This window comes from Chanos chanos, chromosome 9, assembly GCF_902362185.1.
Source record: "Chanos chanos chromosome 9, fChaCha1.1, whole genome shotgun sequence".
In the NCBI taxonomy this organism is placed as follows: domain Eukaryota; kingdom Metazoa; phylum Chordata; class Actinopteri; order Gonorynchiformes; family Chanidae; genus Chanos; species Chanos chanos.
Genome location: NC_044503.1, coordinates 2,093,708 through 2,116,207, shown reverse-complemented (window position 1 = coordinate 2,116,207; position 22,500 = coordinate 2,093,708). Strand labels below are relative to the sequence as shown.

The 22,500-nt window shown below is 46.3% G+C and overlaps 1 protein-coding gene across 1 annotated transcript in view; it reads left to right on the top strand.

Annotated features, from left to right (window-relative positions):
- fbn2b (fibrillin 2b) overlaps positions 1-22,500 on the top strand; it is a 66,866-nt gene that overhangs the window by 16,996 nt on the left and 27,370 nt on the right. Inside the window, exons 6-13 of the mRNA XM_030784266.1 lie at positions 5,610-5,807; positions 9,596-9,721; positions 13,704-13,829; positions 18,828-18,980; positions 19,967-20,172; positions 20,452-20,608; positions 21,273-21,392; positions 21,784-21,909. Coding sequence (XP_030640126.1) covers positions 5,610-5,807; positions 9,596-9,721; positions 13,704-13,829; positions 18,828-18,980; positions 19,967-20,172; positions 20,452-20,608; positions 21,273-21,392; positions 21,784-21,909 — 1,212 coding nt within the window. The remainder of the gene's footprint in view (positions 1-5,609; positions 5,808-9,595; positions 9,722-13,703; positions 13,830-18,827; positions 18,981-19,966; positions 20,173-20,451; positions 20,609-21,272; positions 21,393-21,783; positions 21,910-22,500) is intronic.

The window sequence follows — 22,500 nt, the reverse complement described above, 5'->3', positions numbered from 1 at the left end:
GGGAGTTGGGCGGGGGGGGCTATGGAGTCACACGTACACGATTTTTGCTTTGTTTTTCCATGCCATCACCGACCAAAGCGTTCCGTTTATTCCCAGTGAAATTCACACTATCCTCATCCAACCTAACTCTGTGTATGTGTGGAGGTGGGGTGGCCCTCTCAGAGTCAGTGGCCTCTCAGAGGTTCAGGTCCCGTTCTTGTCCTGGTCTCTCTGATTCCATCAGAAAGAGTCTCTCCTTTAAATTTGGGAATATGCTGACGGATACAACAGATTGTTCTCCTCAGTGCTGCCGATGGAACTTTTAATGAGAGACTGTGGATTTCTTATTAGTTATCATCTCAGTTCTCTCTGCGTGTGCACAGTTAAGATGCAAGTTACTTATAATTGGAACCACGAGAGAGTTCAGGTGAGGCAGCCCTGCAAAAACTGGATTATAGGTTAAAGCCTAAGCGTAAGCAATTCTCTGTAAAAAAAAACATAAATGTCAGTATTTGACCTTTTAGTCATGGCATGGTTGTGCTTTGTTCAATTCCTCAGCAATTACGTCTGCAAGATCCCGCTGAAAATGATATAAAGTGAGAACTAGGAAATAAGAAATGGCGGACTCTAGAGGTCAGATGGAGGAATTGCAACCATGTCAAATATCGACGTTTTCGCTCAAAATCCCTAATAATGACATTTGCTCATCCGTCAGTGTTTCATCGGACCAAGCAGTTGGATCTGAAACAGATCCAACTGAAGAGTGACTGGCTGAGGCTGCTCTGCCCCAGTTTATAAACAGTTTGACCAAAACTCCTGTGAGTACTCAAAAGGCCCCTGATGTCAATGCAGGGCCCCTTCACATTTCTCCAGAGGCCTCTAAGCATATTCCATATACCATCCCAGAGCAACCTCTTCAGATTCAAAAACCTGTGTGTAATTCGTTCCGTCATAAGAGCGCCAACTAAATGGATAAAATAAGTCATGTGCTCAGAGTCTGTTCATAGGCGGAATAGTTGGTCTGATCCTCCTTTAGACTGTAGTGATCCAAAGAGTGTTTACAGGGGATTTTAGGCTACTACATAAAGTTTACGTGAAGGAGCTGTTAGCAGGATCGCGTCGCTGCAATGTTTTCAGTTGAAGAAGTCTCCTTAATAAAGCCCTCTGGCATGCAGGAGCAGTCCAGTTCTCTGGGGGAACTGGGGGCATTTGAGGCAGGGAAACGTTTTTCTTTTTTTCTTTTCGTTTCTTTACCCTGGAAGAGAGCGAGACGACAAAACGACATAGTGGTTGGAGAAGAAACCAAGACACAAAACTTTAAATAGATTCCAAACTTCAGCCAAGCTGAACTCAGCCATGATCCATAAAACGCACTGAGCTGGATCTGGACGGGGTGGGGGGGGGGGGGGGGGGGGGGCCTGGACAGGGTTAAAGTTGAGTGGTACTGTTTAATTCATCTCCCTCGAGTTGGAGTGTGTTCTGCGTTATCACTTAGTGTGTTTTCTCTCCGGGCTGAAGAATGTTATCTGTCAGGTTCGTGCAGCAGTCAGGCGCAGAGATCGCCTCAGCGAAACGTGAGCTCACATCTGCGCAGACCGTTATCTCAAACCGAGGGTAATTTCACAGGCTCCTGCAACACTTTTAATGCTTCACAACTGAGTTGTGGCGAGTAAGATAAAGAAAAGGGGAGACCCCTCCTAACGCGGCCCATGTGGAGGCTCGTAGGACGTAACAGCGTTAGTGGGACGCCAGTTATTGTCACACATGTACAGTAGGGAAGACACAAGCAGCTGGAGACATGTGTAAAAGAGACATGAAAAACAGATAAATTTACCATCGCCATAAAAATATCCAGGCTTTGCACAGCTGGAGCTGAGAGTGAAGAAGATGGTATGAGACAGAGAGATAGAGAGAGAGAGAGGCAGAGAGAGAGAGAGAGGGAGAGAGAGAGAGAGAGAGAGAGGGAGAGAGAGAGAGAGGCAGAGAGAGAGAGAGGGAGAGAGAGAGAGAGGGAGAGAGAGAGAGGAAGAAAAGACGTGACAGTCTAGCTTAGGTGTGCAGTAAATCTCTAGAGGTTGTAAAAGTTGAAGTCTGGTCAGATCAGGAAACATTAAAGCAATGTCAGGAACGCCAGAGCATCTCCCGTTTCCCGTTTCGCTTGGGGATGGGGGAACATGTCCCTCACGGAACGGATTTAGACTTTCCGCTTCCCGCGAAAATCAGCCGCAGTTTCGTCTGTGTATATTGCCTTTTTACTCTGGTCACGTTTGTGTTGGTGTGTTGGAGCTCTTGAGGCTCTATTCTTTTCAGAGCTGTTCTGACTGTTCCTTTACTGTTCCTTTAATCATGGAGCTTGACAGTGCCTTTCACTCCGGGTTTTGGCGTTCCAGATTAGCTAGCTTTTATTTCTCCGGCGGCCTGATTTCACATTTCGTGGAGTCTTTTCGTGCGGCGATAATCAATCACTTTTTGACAAATTAAAACCATTAACGAAAAAAAAAAGAAGGAGCCAGAGGCCTGAGCAGGGATCTGTGTGTCCCTGTGTTTGGTCACATGACGGTGACAGATTTGCTTTGGCGTCTCCTCGTCGTGAACGTGTTGTTCCTGTTTCTTTTTGGACCCTTTGGCTCATGTGTCGCAATTTGTTTTTCCTGTAAAAATAAATAAATAAATAAATAAATAAAGGCACAATGCCGACACTTCCAGAAATGAAATTTAAGAGCGACTGATCGGGAACAAACATGGGAGAGGGTAGGGCGGGAATAGTCGGCAAAAGGTTTTGATCTATCAGCAAACTTGGAACGGTAATCAGCAGAAAATTGCTTCCGAATGTGGTCCGCATGACTCGTACACCCTTCCATTCCCAACCCGTCTGGTCTGAGAGCGGACCGGTTCCTTCCATTCCCAACCCGTCTGGTCTGAGAGCGGACCGGTCCCGGGAATGCGGCCGACGTCAGTGTGTGGACGTCCGTCCGCCAGCGCGCACGCGGAGCGGCCACCCATCACCTCGTGTGTCGGAGGCGTTCGCTCTGTTTTAAGTGCAATTACGTCTGCCGCAACCCGAGTTCTGTCTGCTCCAGCCTTTAGTTTGGCCGTGTTGTGTGTATCCTTGGCCTTTGGCAGTGTACACACAGACAGTTCATTGCTGGACTTGGCTCCCGTTGGTACCCGCCTGAAGCTCGCTCAAGCGTTTGGCTGAAACGCTCTCTTAAACTCTGGATCCGAAGGATTCCTCGGCAGATCAAAGCGGGGTTCGGACAAACTGGAAGACGTCCTGAGAGCTGTCTCACTCCCAGACGTTTTTCTCTCACACTAATTCTGTCTGTCTGAACGGCCTCCGTGGTGGGAGGGCTTGCGTTCCAGTTGGCTTCGCTGCCAGATTAAGATTAAGATTAGATTAAACTCTTGCCTGTCCGTTTCTAACACGACGTTTAAGCGGAGGTTCTGCTTAACTGCGGCATGTTTACCTCTTTAAACAGAGACTCTGTGTTTTAATCTGTCTTTCTCTGGTCATTTTTCAATTCATTTTTCCTTATTATTTGAGAGCTCCAGACAGATAGTCAGACACAGATAATCACCTTGGTTGAGAATTGAATGGAAAAGTTGTGCCTCTGTTTACTTTGCTGAGTCATTGGCTTAGCTTTTCAGACAGGATGTTTACATTTGTTTTTTTTAGTGTAAATAGAGCCAAAGGAGAAGAAGCAGCACGTGATATGAAAACTGATTAATTGAGCTATGGCGTACCGATGGACTCCTCTGAGCTGGAGCTTGTCCCTCTCTGTTTCCTGCTAGGCTCAATTAATCGATCCCAGATGTGAATAGGATGCTCACAGTGGGTCGCCACAGCTTGGAGACGATTCACATTCCTGAACTCAAATTGTCTACAAAGAACCGACAGGTCAGGGGTACGAGACAGAAAGATAAAGAGAGGGGGAGAGAGAGAGAGAGAGAGAGAAAGAAGGAGAGAGAGTGAAAGAGACACAGAGCAGAGAGACAGAGAGAGAGAGACAGACAGATAGACAGACAGACAGAGATAGAGAGAGAGAGAGAGAGAGAGAGGGGGAGAGAGAGAGAGAGAGAGAGAGAGAGAGAGAAAGAAGGAGAGAGAGTGAAAGAGACACAGAGAAGAGAGACAGAGAGAGAGAGACAGACAGACAGACAGACAGACAGAGATAGAGAGAGAGAGAGAGAGAGAGAGGGGGGGGGGAGAGAGAGAGAGAAAGAAGGAGAGAGAGTGAAAGAGAGACAGAGAGAGAGAGAGAGACAGACAGATAGAGAGAGAGAGAGAGAGAGAGAGAGAGGGGGAGAGGGAGAGAGAGAAAGAGAGAGAGAGAGTGAAAGAGAGACAGAGCAGAGAGACAGAGAGAGAGAGACAGACAGACAGACAGAGGTAGAGAGAGAGAGAGAGAGGGGGGAGAGAGAGAGAGAGAGAGGGGGAGGGAGAGGGGAGGAGAAAGGGAGAGAACAGGAATGGGGGGACTGTCTTCAGATTTCCTCTCGTTTTCCCTTCACCACTTGACCTACTTTTCACGCGGGGCAGAGGCGCTGATTTCGCCTTCTTTTTGGACGAGGGAGCAGCGCAACCCATGCGTAGCATGCGGACAAACGCGTTGATCTCTCTCTCTGACCTGTCTGAAGAGAGTCTGATTCTTTGAAGAGTCACATTCTCTACAGCGCGCGCTTACTCGATCTGCTGTAGTTAGACTCGGTCCTGTTTTGAGCTGTTTTGGCGCCTGCTTTTGGACTTAATAAAGAGATGTCCACGCTGGTGCATGGTCGTTAAACGTTTGAGGTTGATTTGTAAGCGACTGACTGATTTCAGCGTGAGGTCTTTGTGTTGGATTTGCTAAAGGGCAGCTAATGACATCAAAACCCCTTTTCAGTGAGCACAGCACGGCTGCCCGCTACCGCGGTAACCAGTCCTCCGTCCATGCTTCAGAGTTCACCCCCTTTTGTTTCCCCACACAAAGTCACCGTGTGTCAAAACAGCCATGATACCTCCGTCCTGCCCCCCTATGTCTGCGCAGACTGGCTCCGCTCCAGTGGGATCATGGGAAAACTCCTCGTTCTGGATGCATCGGTCGAGATTTCACAGTCATTATATAGTTATCCTGTTAGTGTGTGTTTTCCCAGAAACCTAAGCAGTGGAATGTGCAGATACACAGAGAGCTGCAGTGTGTGCAGGACAGGGAGAATGCCACTGCCCCCCTCCCAAAACCAACCCCCCCCCCCTTAAACCCTACATCTGTCTATTCTCCAAACCTTCAACTATCACTGTATATGTGAATGTAATCCCCCGCACATCATGATACATCATAATATTTATCAACATGTGTGCCTGTTCCTGTGTCCTGCCCTACACTTCGCTGCTTGAAAATTAAAACCTGGCCTAGTATTCATGGAGAATGTTTGTCGGTTGAATGAAGATTTTCAGGCTGCGAATAAGAAGAAAGAATGTAAATCCATGTTGGTCGCCTGCTGCCTGGTTCTTTTGCCATTTATGTCTTCAGATTGATCCGCTGGAACGCCGGAGACACCAAGAACGTTGTACGAATGGTCCTAACGCTGCTCTAACCCTACCCTAACGCTCTCTCTCTCTCTCTCTCTCTCTCTCTCTCTCTCTCTTTCAGACTATCGGACAGGGCCATGTTTCACTCAGGTCAGTAATCAGATGTGCCAGGGACAGTTGAGTGGCATCGTTTGCACCAAGACCCTTTGCTGTGCCACCATCGGACGGGCATGGGGCCACCCGTGCGAGATGTGCCCCGCCCAGCCGCACCCATGCCGCCGAGGTTTCATCCCCAACATACGCACCGGAGCGTGCCAAGGTAAGACGACCTGGAAGAAGGCTCCGATAGCGCGGTTCGCGTTGGGAAGGTGATCAAAGCCAACAGCAGGGTGTGTGACCCAGATGTGACCTCTCTCTCTCTCTCTCTCTCTCTCTCTCTCGTGTCAGCGTTCCAGCTCTAGCTGCTGTCTGTACAAACAAAGGCCTCTCTTTGCTTTCCCTCTCATTGTCTGGCTCATGCGCTTACACAAAGGCACCTCAGTCATCCAACAGAGCAAGCAAAGAGCTTGTATCTGTATCAATACAGGACACACGCTCACTCACACGCGCACACACACACACACACACAGACACAGACACACACACACACACACACACACTCACATATACACATGCACACACGCACGCACGCACGCACACACACACACACACACATACGCACACTCACACATACACTCACACACACGCACACACACACGCGCGCGCACACACACATACACACACATACACGCACACTCACACATACACTCACACACACACACACACAGACACACACGCACGCACGCACAAACACACAGAGTTCGTAACCTCCCATAGGGAAACACAGAACGACTCTTCCATGATCATGTCCAAATTCCTGATATTTTCCCTGCTAACGGCATGTGTTGGAAGAGCCAGTGTTTAGATGACCTCCCTCAGGAAAGAGTGTTTGTCCTGCAGCTGAGGGAAGGTTTTTAGGTTTTGTAACTTTTGTCACATGACCCTACGGCAGTGGGAGTACCGTGGACACGTTTAACTCCGCCCCTCACAGCGTTTTGGTCCACTTTCTCACCATAACTGACACAGCACCAACAGTAAAAAGCCATAGAAAACACCCCCCCCCCCCCCCATTTCTTTAATATCCCTTTACTTTATAACCTTTAGATAAAACTGTAGCCTCTTTTTCTAATTTTGTAAGTTTTATGTTTAATATTACTCAATGTTTGTAATTTCTCTAATCAATGAATGATATCAAAAAGCCTCGACGGCATAGCTATAGCCTTTACACCCAAACTTTAACGGGTTAGGGTGCTAAAAACCAGCCGGATGATCTACGCTGGCAGTGATGAAATGCCTTGTATGTTGTGTGCTTTCAGTCAATATAGGAAATGTAATTAGTCTAATTACAAATAGAGGTGTCGGAGTCGGAGGTGAAAGTTTTGTGTTACCGACTCCACGGTCCTGATTGACAACCTACCAACCCCCCCTCCCTTGTGTGGGCTTTGATTTTCTCCCCCCATCCTCAGAGAATGCTCCCACGTCAGCAAACTGAATCCACATCTCTGCATGTCTGACTCCAATCACCTCAGTCAAATCATGAAGTCTGTTCAAGTTCTTCTCAATGACTGAAAAAAAAAAGTCAGACAGAGAGAATTCAGTCTGTCCTTTTTAACTGTAAAACTTTATATAGAAACTAAAGCTAGTGCTAAGTCTCACAGAAGACAGAAACCGTTGGTGAAAGTCTGGCTGGACGTTGAAGAAAGGAGAGGAACATGGAGCCAAAGCTATGATGATCGAGTTAGGAGATGCCAAGTCCACCACTGTGTGCTTTTTAATGAGAAAGCCTGTTTCTGCTCTGTGCTTAAGAGGAGAGAAAAGAGAGACTGAAAGAAAGAGAGAGAGAGAGAGAGAGAGAGAGAGAGAGAGAGAGAGAGAGAGAGAGAGAGAGAGAGAGAGAGTTTGATTGGAAACAGACCAAGGTTCATCTCAGCAAGGGACTGATGGTACACAATGGCCTTTACTGTCAAACTCTACAGGAGACAGAGAGAGAGGGAGAGAGGGAGAGAGAGAGAAAGAGGACAGATGAATAAGAGGGAAATGGGACAGCACCATGAAGTGGATCTGCTGCCAATAGCTGCCAGGTCAGATGCAGAGATGAGTAGTGCAGGGAGAGAGAATGTGAGATGGTGATGAGATGAGACACTCCAAAAGACCTTCACTTTACATCACACTGAGGTAGTACATTCACTCATCAGTCAGTAATACTCCTTAAGACTGAACATGGATCTTCTCTCATATGATAGCCATCAGAAGATGCCAGCGTTTAAACATCTGCAGAGTGCGCTGAACTTGACTTGACTAGGTGCCAACCCGATCTGCCTTAAGCAGTGCCTAAATCATCTCTTAATGAAAGCCACACATGTGCGCTGTGTTTGCATCCCGCCTGCGCTCACGGGCACAAGAACGCACGCAACCCGGAATTCCCGGAATTCCGTACAGCCACCCGGTCCAGACGGATCTTCCCAGCACCGTGAGCTGTGGGTCCGTCGGTGTCGGACCAGCCGGTTCCAGACAGAGGCTCTGGCCTGACCCTCTCTGGGTACACACAGTGTAAATATGTCTGTTAATACTGAATTCTATTCAGTTCAGTTTGTTCAGTTCAGTTTAGTTCAGTTCCAGTGGGCCTTAGTGGTCATAAGCATTTTCTTTAACAGTATAACCACAGTATAAAGTAGGGAACCAGCAGTAATGAGTGAAAATAGTTTATTATCAGTCCTGGTCCTGCCCTCGGTGTGATACCGCTCTCTGGAGATGTCTCATCTAACACTTCTGATTCAGCCCCTGTTCAGAGCAGTGATGTTAGGCAGGATTTGACCTCGTTTTATTATGAGGAACCCCCCCCCCCCTTTCTGAACAAAGGATAAATGCAAAAAAAAACCCTTTTTGAACAGGTTCCACAGGAGTGTGACGTCCCCTTGTTTAGGAGAAAAACAAAAGCCCTGTTTTTTTTGTTTTTTTGTTTTTTTTTCTAACGTCTGTTTATTGATATTCTACTTATCAAACAGACAGTAAGCACGATATACAAATTACATAAATGATATAAAATTATATAAAATATTACAACAACAGTGCAGAATTTGCATACACAGACACACATGACAACAGTAGGATACAGTATACAGTATAAATATCAGCACAAGCACAAAGCTGCTTTAGATGGTGATGACTGATATCATACATTAGGTATAACCCAGTTATAGTAACAAAGAATTAAGAAGATGTTCATTGCCTAGCCTCTGCATAATCAGTGAAGGGTTGCCAAGTCTTATGGAATTTCCCAGTGGAACCCCATAAAGAGAATCAGAGTTTTTCCGGTTCAAGGTGCTGCAGAACAACTTTGATCAACGGAGCGTAAGTGGGGGTCTGTGTCTGTCTCCAGCTCAGTAGAACTAATCCGCGTGCTAAAGGGGTTAGGAACCGTGCCACAGTGGGAGTGTGTTCTCTAAGGCAGCGGTTCTCAACCCTGCTCCTGGGGGAGCCCTGCCCTGCTCTACCTTACCTGACTGACCTCACCGGTGGCACTTTTGATTGGCTGAGCACACCTGGTTTAATCAAGAGCATGTTAATCACACTAATCAGGTGTGTTTGGAGCAAGGATAGATAGAAGGCATGCAGGACAGGGGTCCCCCAGGAGCAGGAGTTAGAACCACTGCTCTAAGGGGATTGTCCTCACCCATTGCCTGGAATCCCAAATCCAGCCAACACGGGTCAGGCTCTACCCCTGTTTGTTTTTTTTAAGTGGGAATTGCCATCAGACTCTGAGGCAGACCAGAGAAGTCCTGTTTTAGTTACAGTCCGTTCCTGCCGCTGTCTCTGCTCTGCCGCTGAAGATCTGTATGTCAGATTTAATCATGTGCTGGATGACTGTGAAGCCCCCTCTTTAAACAAACTGCGAGATTCAGTTCACAGTTCATCCACATAGCCGAGTGTTTAAACCTGTCCTGTATACATTTCTGTATAAGCTAACAGTCCTCTCTCTCTCTCTCTCTCTCTCTCTCCGTGCTGTAGATGTGGATGAGTGTCAGGCGGTGCCTGGACTCTGTGCTGGGGGAAACTGCATTAACACTGTGGGCTCATATGAGTGTAAGTGCCCTGCAGGACACAGGCAGAGTGAGACCAACCAGAAATGTGAAGGTAAGTCGCTGAAGAACAGTCCGGAAACACCCAATGTTACACTCACTATATTAAATCAATGTTACACTCACTGTAACAGCTCAATGTTACACTCACTATATTAAATCAATGTTACACTTACTGTAACAGCTCAATGTTACACTTACTATATTAAATCAATGTTACACTCACTGTAACAGCTCAATGTTACATTCACTGTATTAACTCAATGTTACACTCACTGTAACAGCTCAATGTTACATTCACTGTATTAACTCAATATTACACTCACTGTATTAACTCAATGTTACACTCACTGTATTAATTCAGTGTTACACTCAGTCAGTGGAAAATATACTCTAGTAACTCAGTATGACACGTACTCACAAAAATGGAAAATTAATGTAAGATAACGTAAGATATTATTCTAATTCAGTCCTTGCTAATTCAGATAGAGTTATAGTAAATGTTAGGACAGGATTAGGTAATCCTATTCCAGTGGGGCAGTTTTCCTGAAGAACATTATCCAGATTTAATCTAACACATCTCATTTTTGTGTGTTCAGAAGCTCCTGAGAGCTGTGACTATCTGATTCAGGCACTTTTGAAATCTGTTTGGGCTGAAAGCCGACAGGACCGGCAGTGCAGGCTTTCTTTCTTTCCACTGTGCTGGAATTTGGGCCAATCTCTGCTGTGGGTCACATTGCTAACTGTTGATTGGCTGGTATTTAAACAATGCTGAATGAAAACAGGCCTATTGCAACGCTGGATCTGTGAGTCTTGGAGCTGAGCCTCCGCTGAAGGGGTTTTGGACCGCACTCAGAGAGAGAGAGAGAGAGAGAGAGAGAACTACCAAAAGGCAGATGTGCTGAGGGCTCAGGATGTGTGTGTGTGTGTGTGGGTGTGTGTGGGTGTATGTGTTAGAGACTCTGCGTGTGTGTGTGTGTGTGTGTGTGTGTGTGTGTGTGTGTGTGTGTGTGCATGAACATGCATGTCCGTGTGAGTATGTATGTGATTAGAGAACATAAAATTAATAGTAATGACTGTATGACTCATACAGAGGTCTGTTTTAAGACAAACGACCTCAGGGCTGAAAAACTCAACTTTGTTGTGTGAAGGCTGACTAGACAATTGCATCCCAGCCAAGACACTCATGGATAATGGCACTAATGACTTTATTACAGAGATTAGAAAGCCTATCAGGCCTTACATTACTCAGACAGTTAAAACCGTACGTATAAAATTACTCCCATCAAGCCAAACTGACCCAGAGTCAGCCGGGCAGACACTAGCCCTGGAATAGAATCTTCTGAGGACAGAACTGTCTGAGGTTCATTTGGAACTGGCTACGGCACTGTGGCAGGTGATGCTTCAGTTACTTCAAATGAAACTGAACATTCTATTCTGTTCATGTAAGGTTCCGCATCTTCCATTATGACATCACTGTCCTCTCCGCCCAGTACATGTCCCTGACCCAGAACCTGCTTCAGTCTTCAAGCCTTAGCCAATCACCACAAACACACACACACACACACAGACACACACACACACACACACACACACACACACCCTTAATTTGTTGCTGACCCATAATCCTCCTGGTTTGTTTGATGATGTCCTGTTGAGTGAGTCAGTTGTGGAGAAGAAGCAGACACTTTGTCCTTGTTCAGTAAACTATCAATCCAGAGATCCATTTCCCCAAGGTCAGTGAGGGAGAAAGACAGAGTGAGAGAGAGATACCTGCTGAATCCTGTAATCAGGGCATCTCACACACACACACACACACACACACACACACACACACACAGACAGCACACCACCTGTGAAGGGCTGTATTGTGTGTAAAGCAGGACTAAACAGGATTGTCTGGCTGTGTTTTTTTTTTTTTTTGAGGGGGTAAGAAGGTTTGGGCTTTGAAGCTTGGTGAGGTTAGCAGAACCCAGGTGGTGGAGGAGTTTCTCATTAAAAGTCAATGAGAGAGTGTGAAAGCTGTGGCCGTGAGCAACAGGCTGCAGTGTCTGCTCACTGTGACACTCTCAGACAGAGCAAGACAAAGGAGGAGGCATCTCTGTGTGTTAACGGCCTCTTAAAGGTCGCCAGAAGACTGCCGAAAAGTGTTTTGATCCAATCCGCAGCAGAAAAAATAAAGATTTGTTTGATTACAAATATTTAGAAGTCTGGAAGCTTTGTGTGGTGTGTTGGAGTCTGCGAGGTTCTCTGATAAATGTGATGCAGGGTGAGGGGTGAGATTTGTGTGTGAAAATGCTGAGGTAGAGAGGTTTGATTTCTCATCCCAACTCACATGGAAAAACGTTTAAAAAAACCCAACAACAACAACAAAAAAAACGTCTGAACAGCGCCGAGCATGTGACTCCAGTATTTCCATTATTCTTCATCTTTTCATTTTCAATTCATTTTCTTTTCAGCTCTCTCTCTCTCTCTCTCTATTTGTCTGTCTCTCTCTCCCTCTCTCTCTCTTACACACACACACACACACACATGCACACGCACAGCAGACCTGGTTCAAAAGTATTTGAAGTATGTGAAAAGCCAGGGCCCCTTCCTAATTCTCTGTAGTCTTCTCTTTCCTTCTGACCTTTTTAATTAAGAGGATGAATGGCAGTTTTCAGGAGGGATCTGTAAGTCATGCCTGTGACGTCCGTCCACTGTGGTGTACATACTCCCTCACTCTCACTCCTGGTAGAGTTTTAGTAACTTTAGTAGAAAAGGACACAAGGTAAAGGAGCTGTCTAAGAGTATTGGAACAAGACCTGGTCTTTCAAATACCTCTGCTGTTTACTTAACTTAGGTCTTACAAACACGCACACACACACACAGAGCTGAGTTCACAGTTTACCTGATGTCTGCCACTTGGATAAATGCAGACATGTTTTGTGTGTGTGTGTGTGTGTGTGTGTGTGTGTGTGTGTTTGAGAGAGTAAAGTGTGTTTGAACTGAGTGTGAATGCTGACATGGTTTTCGGACTGATTTTTATGAACTGATGAAAAATTGTTTAAAGACCACTGCTGGACAGTAGTCAGGGTGAGAGCCCTAACCTTTCAACTTACCACTGCACAGAGACACAGACACACAGACACACTCACACGCACACACAACACACACACACGCATACACACACACACACGCACACACCGCACACACCGCACACACCACACACACACACATGCATACACTCACACACACACACATGCCACATGCATACACTCACAGACTCCCAGACTGACTCCCTGTACATGTTTTATAAAATCCAGCCATAATTTTAGTAAGCACGTCTAATTACATATGTTTCAAAACGAGCGTGACGCACAATAAAACATTTGTCTTCGCCATCTGGTCCGTTCTGATGCACGGGCAGTTTTTAGTGTGTGCCTTGCCAAATCAGGGTGTTTTTTACAGCTCACGTTCACGGCTGGGGTAGTCAGCCCCTGTGATGAAGTGCTACCAAACCCAGAGCCAGGGGGGTGGGGACGGCTCTTTCCCCCTGCATCTGCTGCAGTCAGCGTCTCCATTTTTTTAACACCCCCTCCCCCCTCAGTCTGGCCACCACCCTTCTTTAAATAATGTGTATGGGAAAAATACGTCTGTTAGGCTTCTCCTTCCTCATCCTCTTCTTCTTCCTCTTTTCTAACTCCTGCTTCTTCCTGTTGTTTAGACAAGTAGGATGAGGAGGAACAGCCAGGTTCGATGATGTCAAATTCTTTTCTTTAACTCATCTTCTCTCTTACAACACACTGCACTATATCTCTTGTTCTGGCCAAACACTGTCCAGTAAGTAGAGTCAGTTAATCAGAGTCCTCGATCGGTTGGATTGATCGATGCTAAAGAGAGAATACAGCATCGGTGGGAGCTCCGTCTCATAGACTGTGGTCTTCCAACGACCTGATCTTTAATGTGATGTGGTCACTCCACTCTTCAGATGCTTCTACTGACATTTCCGTGTGTGTGTGTGTGTGTGTCTGTATCTGTGTGTGTGTGTGTTCCAGACATTGATGAATGCAGTACCATCCCTGGTGTGTGTGGTGGGGGTGAATGTACCAACACGGTGGGGAGCTACGTCTGCACCTGTCCAAGAGGTTTCATCGCCAGCACAGATGGTTCCAGATGTATCGGTAAGAACCACCCCCCCCCGACCAACACCTCAGCACACAAACACACCGCCCAACTCCAGTCAACACCAGGCTCCCAGGACACATCACATCTGGACCATGTTCCTCTCCACACGGTTCTCGGATCACATTCACTGAGGGAGAGAACTTTCAAAGAGTCCCAGGGAAGTACCCTCTACATTGGGATTCCATTGGTCCGGCTCTGTTTGTCGCTGAATGTTCTGTCGGTTCCCGTGTGAAGTTTCGTGACTTCGGGTGCTTCAGTTTTATACCCCAAAAGCAGAGGTCCTGGGGATTGTTGCTCTTAGCTTCTCGTTAGGAGGGGGTTTCAGCCCGAGACGTAGGCCGTTATTGACTTCTCTTCCTCACACGTTCACTAGGTCTCAGTGTCTCGGTAGAAAGAAAAAAAACTGACAGTTCTGTGTGTTGAAGCCACAAACGTGGAGAACAAACCGCCGTCCCGTCCTTTTGTCCCGTGACCCAAACCGGGTCCGCGGTTTGTGCGGTTATGGCGTGTGCAAGGCCAGGCACGTGTGCGTGCGACTTGGAAAGTGAATTCATCGTTCACGAGCAAAAACCGTTCCCATCTGCCATCAAACACTCCCAGGTGTCAAAGCACGAGTCTCCAAGGCTCTCTCACAGACAGCCGAAAAAACACTTCTCTCTCCTTTTCCCCCCTCAGAGTCCAAAAGGAAAATATCCCAAATATTCCGTTCAAGGACGACTCCCGGTGTAGTCGACAGCCAGGTTATTCCTTAGACTGAACAGTGGTGCACGTGGAAGTTGACTCAGTCGGATTCTTGTGTTTGGGTTCTGGCAGGCGTCTTTTCAGTTGGTGGAAAAACCTTTCGGACTGATTTATTTGTTTGTTTCCGTTTGTTTGGTGTGGGGATTAAGGAACATTGTGAGCAGTAGTGAAAAAGAAGAGAGAGAGAGAGAGACGTTTGTTTCATTGATGCCGTTCCAGCTCAGCGTTGCCAAATGCTTAGCGTCAAGGTAAACGCATCTGGCACTGGTTAGAGAACGCTCCAGAACAAAGCCAACATTGTCATGACGATGGAGGCGGGACAGCCAGAGAAACAGAGACAAGTCAGATCCATGTCTGACAGGAACGCCACCCAAACCAAGACCTCTGTGAACTGACATGTAGTGTGTGTGTGTGTGTGTGTGTGTGTGTGTGTGTGTGTGTGCGTGCGTGTGTGTGTGCGTATGTGTGTGTGCGTGGGTGCGTGTGTGTGTTTGTGTGTGTGTATGTGCGTGCGTGCGTGCATGTGTGTGTGTGTGTGTGTGTGTGTGTGTGTGTGAGAGAGAGAGAGAGAGAGGCTGAGAGAGACAGGCCAGAAGAAGGTCCAGACTTGCTTGAAATGATCTGAACTGATCTGAAAACTATCACTGGAGGAAAAGGAGAGTAACAACTTTCTCCTCGACCTCCCTCTCTCTTCTTTCTCCCCCCTGTTTAATCAGGAGACAGAGGTGACAGAGGGAGCGTTGGTGGATGGAGTGATTGGCACAGTCTGTGTGTGTGTCTGTGTCTGTGTCTGTGTGTGTGTCTGTGTCTGTGTCTGTGTCTGTGTGTGTGTGTGTGTGTGTGTGTGTGTGAGAGAGAGAGAGAGAGGCTGAGAGAGACAGGCCAGAAGAAGGTCCAGACTTGCTTGAAATGATCTGAACTGATCTGAAAACTATCACTGGAGGAAAAGGAGAGTAACAACTTTCTCCTCGACCTCCCTCTCTCTTCTTTCTCCCCCCTGTTTAATCAGGAGACAGAGGTGACAGAGGGAGAGTTGGTGGATGGAGTGTCTGTGTGTGTGTCTGTGTCTGTGTCTGTGTCTGTGTGTGTGTCTGTGTCTGTGTCTGTGTGTGTGTCTGTGTCTGTGTGTCTGTGTGTGTGTCTGTGTCTGTGTGTCTGTGTGTGTGTCTGTGTCTGTTCTGTTAACACCTACATCACAGCAGAAACATTCAGTGCTCATTCTGCCGGATCCATCTTTCCTGCCTCTCTCTCTCTCTCTCTCTCTCTCTCTCTCTCTCTCTCTCTCTCTCTCTCTCTCTCTCTGGGGGACAGTCTATTTTCTCTCTGACTCCCTCCATTCTTTCCCTTCTGTCCTCCTCCTCTTTTCTCTCTCTCTCCGCGCTTGTTTTCCTCAGTGATCAGTCATCTGTCTTGCGTGACCTCATGACCTGACACGTCTCCAGAAACTAATAAACGTCGGCGTAAGATATCAGTGAGAACGACACAGTGACCTTACGACCCCCATCCCTGTCATAGACTCCCAGACGTGGTCAGGTTCCCCGTGGCACACTGACACACTGTACACACTAATCTCTCTCTCTCTCTCTCTCTCTCTCTCTCTCTCTCTCTCTCTTTCTCTCTCTCTCTCTCTCTCTCTCTCTCTCTCTTTCTCTCTCTCTCTCTCTCTCTCTCTTTCTCTCTCTCTCTCTCTCTCTCTCTCTCTTTCTCTCTCTCTCTCGGGTCATGTAGAGTTTCCTGTCCTGTATTTTTCTGATTAAAAACTCCCTCCAGTGAAACACATTAACCATTCTCACATGCTAATGCATGTACATGCACGTGTGTGTGTGTGTGTGTGTGTGTGTGTTGTGTATTGCTGAAGATTTCCCTGTACAGAAATAAGTATTTTCATCCCTGTAAATATGTACGGCCATTTTTATGACCCTACTGATACAGGTCTAAATATCTATAGGGTATATAATGTCTATAGGGTATATAAGGTCCTGGTAATGGTCTGACAGACTCTGCTATAGGGTCGGTTACTGTTGCGTGTAGGAGTAGTCTGACTGAGGAGGAGAACACATCTGGGAGAATCAGCCGAAGAAGGAGTCAGTGATTTTACAGAAGAGAGAAGTCACGCTCCTGCAGGAGCCCACAGAAGGTCCAGATGCTTTTGGAGGCGCGAGCCCTCCGTGCGACTGTGACTTTTCCGGAGAGAGCGTTACAGCGTCCCGTCCTTCCTGGGCCGTTCTTAAAATCCTCCCCTGTCTGTCCGTGATCTGCCAAGAATCTCTCACATGATGAAAGCGTGTGTTTGTACACAAACATCTGGTCTCAATTTGAGTCACCATCCACCATCACGACAGCCCTCTGCAACCCTCTGCTCCATTATTCGGTTCCCATCCCTCGTTCCAACCCCCCCCGCTCCCCCACCTCCTCCTCCACCTCCTCTCCCCTACCCACGGGGGAGGCAGACTTGGGGAGGCCTTAACGGGGCAGTGGTGTTCTGCTCAGTGTGTGTAGTCCACACAAACACACACACACACATACATACACACACACACACACACACACACACACACACACACACACACACACTGCCATGTCCAGTGTAATTGGCCCAGATTGCTACTCATGATCTGATTAATCTCAAACTGTAGGTCCATTAACAGAGTTAATCTACTTCATCTAATGCCTGCCTCACACACACACACACACACACACACACATGCATTCACGCATACAAGCACACACACACAACCTTAGTCCTAAACATACTAAACTAGCACAAGCATGCACACATACAGGCATACAGGCATCGACACAAAAAACCCCAAATGATCCTTACTCCACCACTACTCACAGACGCACACAGTTTACAGACACTTCAGCTTAATACACCCAGAAACACACAACAAAACCCTTTTTACTGTGTCTCAAACACACAGAGACACACAACAAAACCTCTCTCTTCCTCTGCCTCTCACACATACATACACACACACACACAGACATACAGACACTACACACACACGCACACGCACACGCACACGCAATCACACGCACTCACATACACACACACAAAAACACACGCATGCACACACACATACACACGCACTCACTCACACACACACACACACACACACACACACACACACACACACACACACACACACACTGGCCTTGGCCAGGATAACTGTACAGTATGCCCCCCCCCATCTGTAGACTTGAGGTCTGTAGGATCCCAGGCATGTTTTTCATGGCCAAGTGGGGAGGGGGGGAGGGGGGGGGTCCTCTTAACCTTCCTAGCTCTCACCTCATAAATGAGTTTCCGCTCAGACCGGCACGTGAAACACACACACGCCCGGTTCTCTGAGTCATGGAGAACAGGGAAAAAAAACAGCCCCACAGCACAGGCAGGCTGGAGAGAGGTTCTCTGACTCACCGTTCTCATCGTCAGATTTAAAATAAGTAAATAAATAAAGCAATGAGTGAAGCTCTTATGAGTCTCTACAGTTAAAGCAGAACTGCTCTCAGAGCTGACAGCTGAGGCCGTCGTTTGTGTGAAACGCAGTAAAAACCCACAGAGAGAGAGTGACGCGACTTTCTCTCTCTGGGTCGTTAACAGTTAACTTTATCATTGTTTTCTCATCTGTCAAAAAATACATACAACTCACAGAATACACAGGGAATAGGACTGTCTAGAAGTACAGTTAAAGGGTTTTTTTTTTTCAGTCAGAACAGTGTGCAGGCGTACGTGAGACAGGAGTTTTTTTACATTAGTCTGTTTCCTAATGCACATTACCGTAAGAGTAAAGAAACATAAATAGATAATTAGACTCCTTAGCTCCATTTTCATATGATGAAAACGCTTTGTTTGGATGTGATGTTGATCATTGTGAGCGTTATCTGTTTGTTGTTATGCACTAGTCAGGAAACAATGAATAATTGTGCAGTATAGTCCCTAGCGAAATGCCACTGATCCGATAACACAGGGAATTACAAACACATGTTGGATTCATATAGCGATCAGTCTCTCTGCTAATAAACATTTGGACTCAGTTTTCTTCCGAAAAGAACCGAGCAGATGATAAGGAATTTTGCAATTAGAATGTGAAATTACAGTTTATTTGTTTTTTATGAAACACCGGTGTAAAAAATGAGTCACACCAGTAATCACGAAAAAAAAAAACCCTAATAATGCACTCTTTTTTTTTTTCTTCTTCTTTTGCCCTTTCTCATTTCTCTCTCTCTCTCTCTCTCTCTGTGTGTCTCAGACCAGCGCGTGGGCACGTGTTTCTCGGCGCTGGCGAACGGCCGCTGTGCAGGCGAGCTGACGGGACAGTACACTAAGATGCAGTGCTGCTGTGAGGCTGGACGCTGCTGGGCATCTGGATTCCTGCCAGAGATGTGTCCAGTCAGAGGGTCTGGTGAGTCACACACACTGAAACTCACACACACACGCATGCGCTCACAGACACACACACTCACACTAATACACAGATAAACACACGCACACACAGACACACACAGACACACACACACAAAGATACACGCATACACATATTAACACTCACGCACAGTAACACACACACACACACACACACACACACACACACACATGAGCTCACAGACACACACACTCACAGATGTGCACACACACACACACACACACACACACACACACACACACAAAGATACACGCATACACATTTTAACACACACGCACATACACACACACACACATAGACACACACATGTGACAAAGCCTTTCTCAAACAAGCCTCTGTGTAATGCATCCGACAGAGATGATCTGTGATCTCTGAGCAGTATGAGTTAGAGCCAGACCAGTGACCCTAACCCTAAATCAGATAGACTCTCCTCTCTCTGTCTGCTGCTTTCTCTCGCTCTCTGTCTGTGTCTCTCTCCATCTCTCCCCCTATCTCTCTCTCTCTCTTTGTCTGTCTCTCTCCCTCTCTGTCTCTCTGTCTTTCTCTCTGACACACACACACTCACTGACACACACGCACTGCAGGGCAGAGAGATTTACTTTTGTTAATATTGTTCTTTAATGAGATGGTGCAGTGGAGTTTAAATAAGGCTTTTTATTCCAGACGTAGATGACACGGTGCTGTGTTTAGACTGGGCTTATACAGGAGTTTGTAAACACAGCATAATTATTTCTCTTACTCATGGTATTTTCTGTTTGTTTTTAATTGTGTTAACTGCGTATTAATGGACAATGTGTAAACTTTAATTCATTTTTCTGTCACAGGATTAAAACAGAACTATGATTCAAGCCTCGGTCAGCCTTAGTCAGCTCATTAACACTTTGCGTGCGCGTGTCTGTCTGTCTGTCTTTATGTGTGTGTGTGTGTCTGTCTCTTTGTGTGTGTGTGTGTGTGTGTGTGTGTAGATGACTACAGGAGGTTGTGTATTGAGGGGGTCCCACATGGGGCAGGGCCAAACGGGGGTTACCCAGGAGGGGGTGGCAGTTACAGCTACGGGTACAAAATCAACCCCGGCGGACCCTCCCGAAACGGTGGGGGTGGATTTGGGAATGGCGGCGGTGGGTTTGGGAACGGGGGCGGAGCAGGTGGGATCGGCGGAAACGGTCTCAATATTGGTGAGTTAAAAACCATTTAATCCGTTTAACAGGTTTCAGAACATACCAGTGTAACCTCAGCTCAGTATGGTCAAAAACACCTCAGTAATCTATCTATCTATCTATCCGTCTATCCGTCTGTCTGTATGTCTGTCCTCTGTTTTCTGACTATATATCTATTGTCTGTCTGTCTGTCTGACTGACTATATATATATCTATTGTCTGTCTGTCTGTCCATCTGTGTATCTGTTTCTGTGTACAGTGTTATGGCATGTGTTCATTTGCAGGGGTTTAACGTTTGTTTTATCTATACAGCGACTCTAAACGAGACCATTGACGTGTGTAAACACTTCACTAACCTGTGTCTGAACGGACGCTGCATCCCGACGCCCACCAGCTACCGCTGCGAGTGTAACATGGGCTACCGGCAGGATGTCCGCGGAGAGTGCATCGGTAAACGCGCGAATACGGTCTCACAAGACAGACGTATATATAACGCACTATGAACACGCATGTAACACGCTAACGCTCACGTATAATGAAGAATTGTCATTTTAGGTTGTATGAATCTTATCCTGTTTTTGTCAAAAGTCTGACTTCACAATTTAAATAAGACTTCAAACCTAAGATAAATTAGGTTAACCTAAGTTAAATTGTGATACCTTAAAGTGCGCAGTAGTGGTTTTCCCCCTTAAAACATTCCTCGTTTTCAAACAAATACCTCTGACAATACTAATCAAGGGTTTGCTGGTTAGTTGAGGGTGTAATATGTTTTGTTGGAGTATAAACAATTCGAACATGTGAAATAGCTTTGGTGAGTTTGAGACGGTTTTGGAAAAGCACTGCTAGGCTCTACGACTATCTTCCCGTCTCTCTGACAAACTCTGCTGCCACCTGTAGGCCAGACTCGGAAATTGCAGCCTCCCTCTCTGGAAAGAAGTTCTTAGAGAGAAAAACATAAAGCTAGACACCTAACAGTGTTCCAATATTGTCAAATGATCATTAAAAAAAAAAAAAAAAAACGGGTTCTATTTTTAAGTTCTCAGCAGAAAGTTTGTGTAAAATCAATGTGCTGTTTATGTTTCTTCATCTTTTCTCTCTGCTCCTCTGCACTCAGACGTGGATGAGTGTGTCAGTAACCCATGTGTGAACGGAGACTGTATCAACATGCAAGGGTCATACCATTGCAAATGTCATGAGGGTTACCAGGGCACCCCCACCAAACAGGCCTGCATTGGTACGGACCCAAATGAATTAAGAATGAGTTAACCTGCTCGTTTTAAAATGTTGAGTCTAAATGATAAACCACAAAAATGTTATTTGTTTTAAATTGTAGATTGAATATACAGACTAAATCAGTCACTATTTGAAGCGAACATTTTGAATAGTGAATTCACATTATCAGAAATGTCATGAACTGTACTTGTCAGAAGAGAGCAGTTCTGATCCAGACACTACCTTGCTCTCTCTCTCTCTCTCTCTCTCTCTCTCTCTCTCTCTCTCTCTCTCTCTAACTGTCTATCTGTCTATTCCCCCCTCTCTCACTCTCTCTTGCTACCCATCTATCTATCCCCCTCTTTCTCTCTCTCTCTCTCTCCCTCTCTCTCTCTCTCTCTGTCTCTCCTCAGACATTGATGAGTGCATTGTTAATGGAGTCATGTGTAGAAACGGCAGATGTGTAAACACAGACGGAAGTTTTCAGTGCATCTGTAACGCTGGATTTGAGCTCACCCCAGACAGGAAAAACTGCATCGGTGAGTCCGTCTGTGCCGGCCTGTGTGTGTGTTAGTACGGACCAGGGCTGTGTGTTAGTACGGACCAGAGCTTACCGTCCTATCACACTGATTCTGTCCTAAGGACAAACAAAGCAGTTTCTGTTTCGTCTCATAACTGGCCATACTAGATAAACAGACAGAGTTTTAAAGTGCAGTTCCACATACGTCGGCTGAAGATGTAATGAGAAGTTATGGTGGAGCAGGCGGTGTTGACAGCTGTGGTGTACTAACATTTCATGTTGATTTTTGTTGACACAGAGGGAATATATTAAAGACCATAAATACATGGCTGTGATATGAAATACATGTGGAAAGTTTGAAACTCTTTGTCCTCTTCATATGGAACGTGTTTCAGACAGCATCAGCTGGGAATGATTCTCTCCCCCTCTCTCTCTCTCCCTCTCTCTCTTTCTCTCTCTCTTCTCCCACCCTCTCTTCCTCTTTTTCTCTCTGTCTCTGTTTCTGTGTCTCTCTCTCTCTATTTTCTCTCTCTCTCTCTCTCTTCCCCCCCCTCTCTCTCCCCCTCTCTCTCTCTCTCTCTCTCTCTCTTTTCTCTCTGTCTCTGTCTCT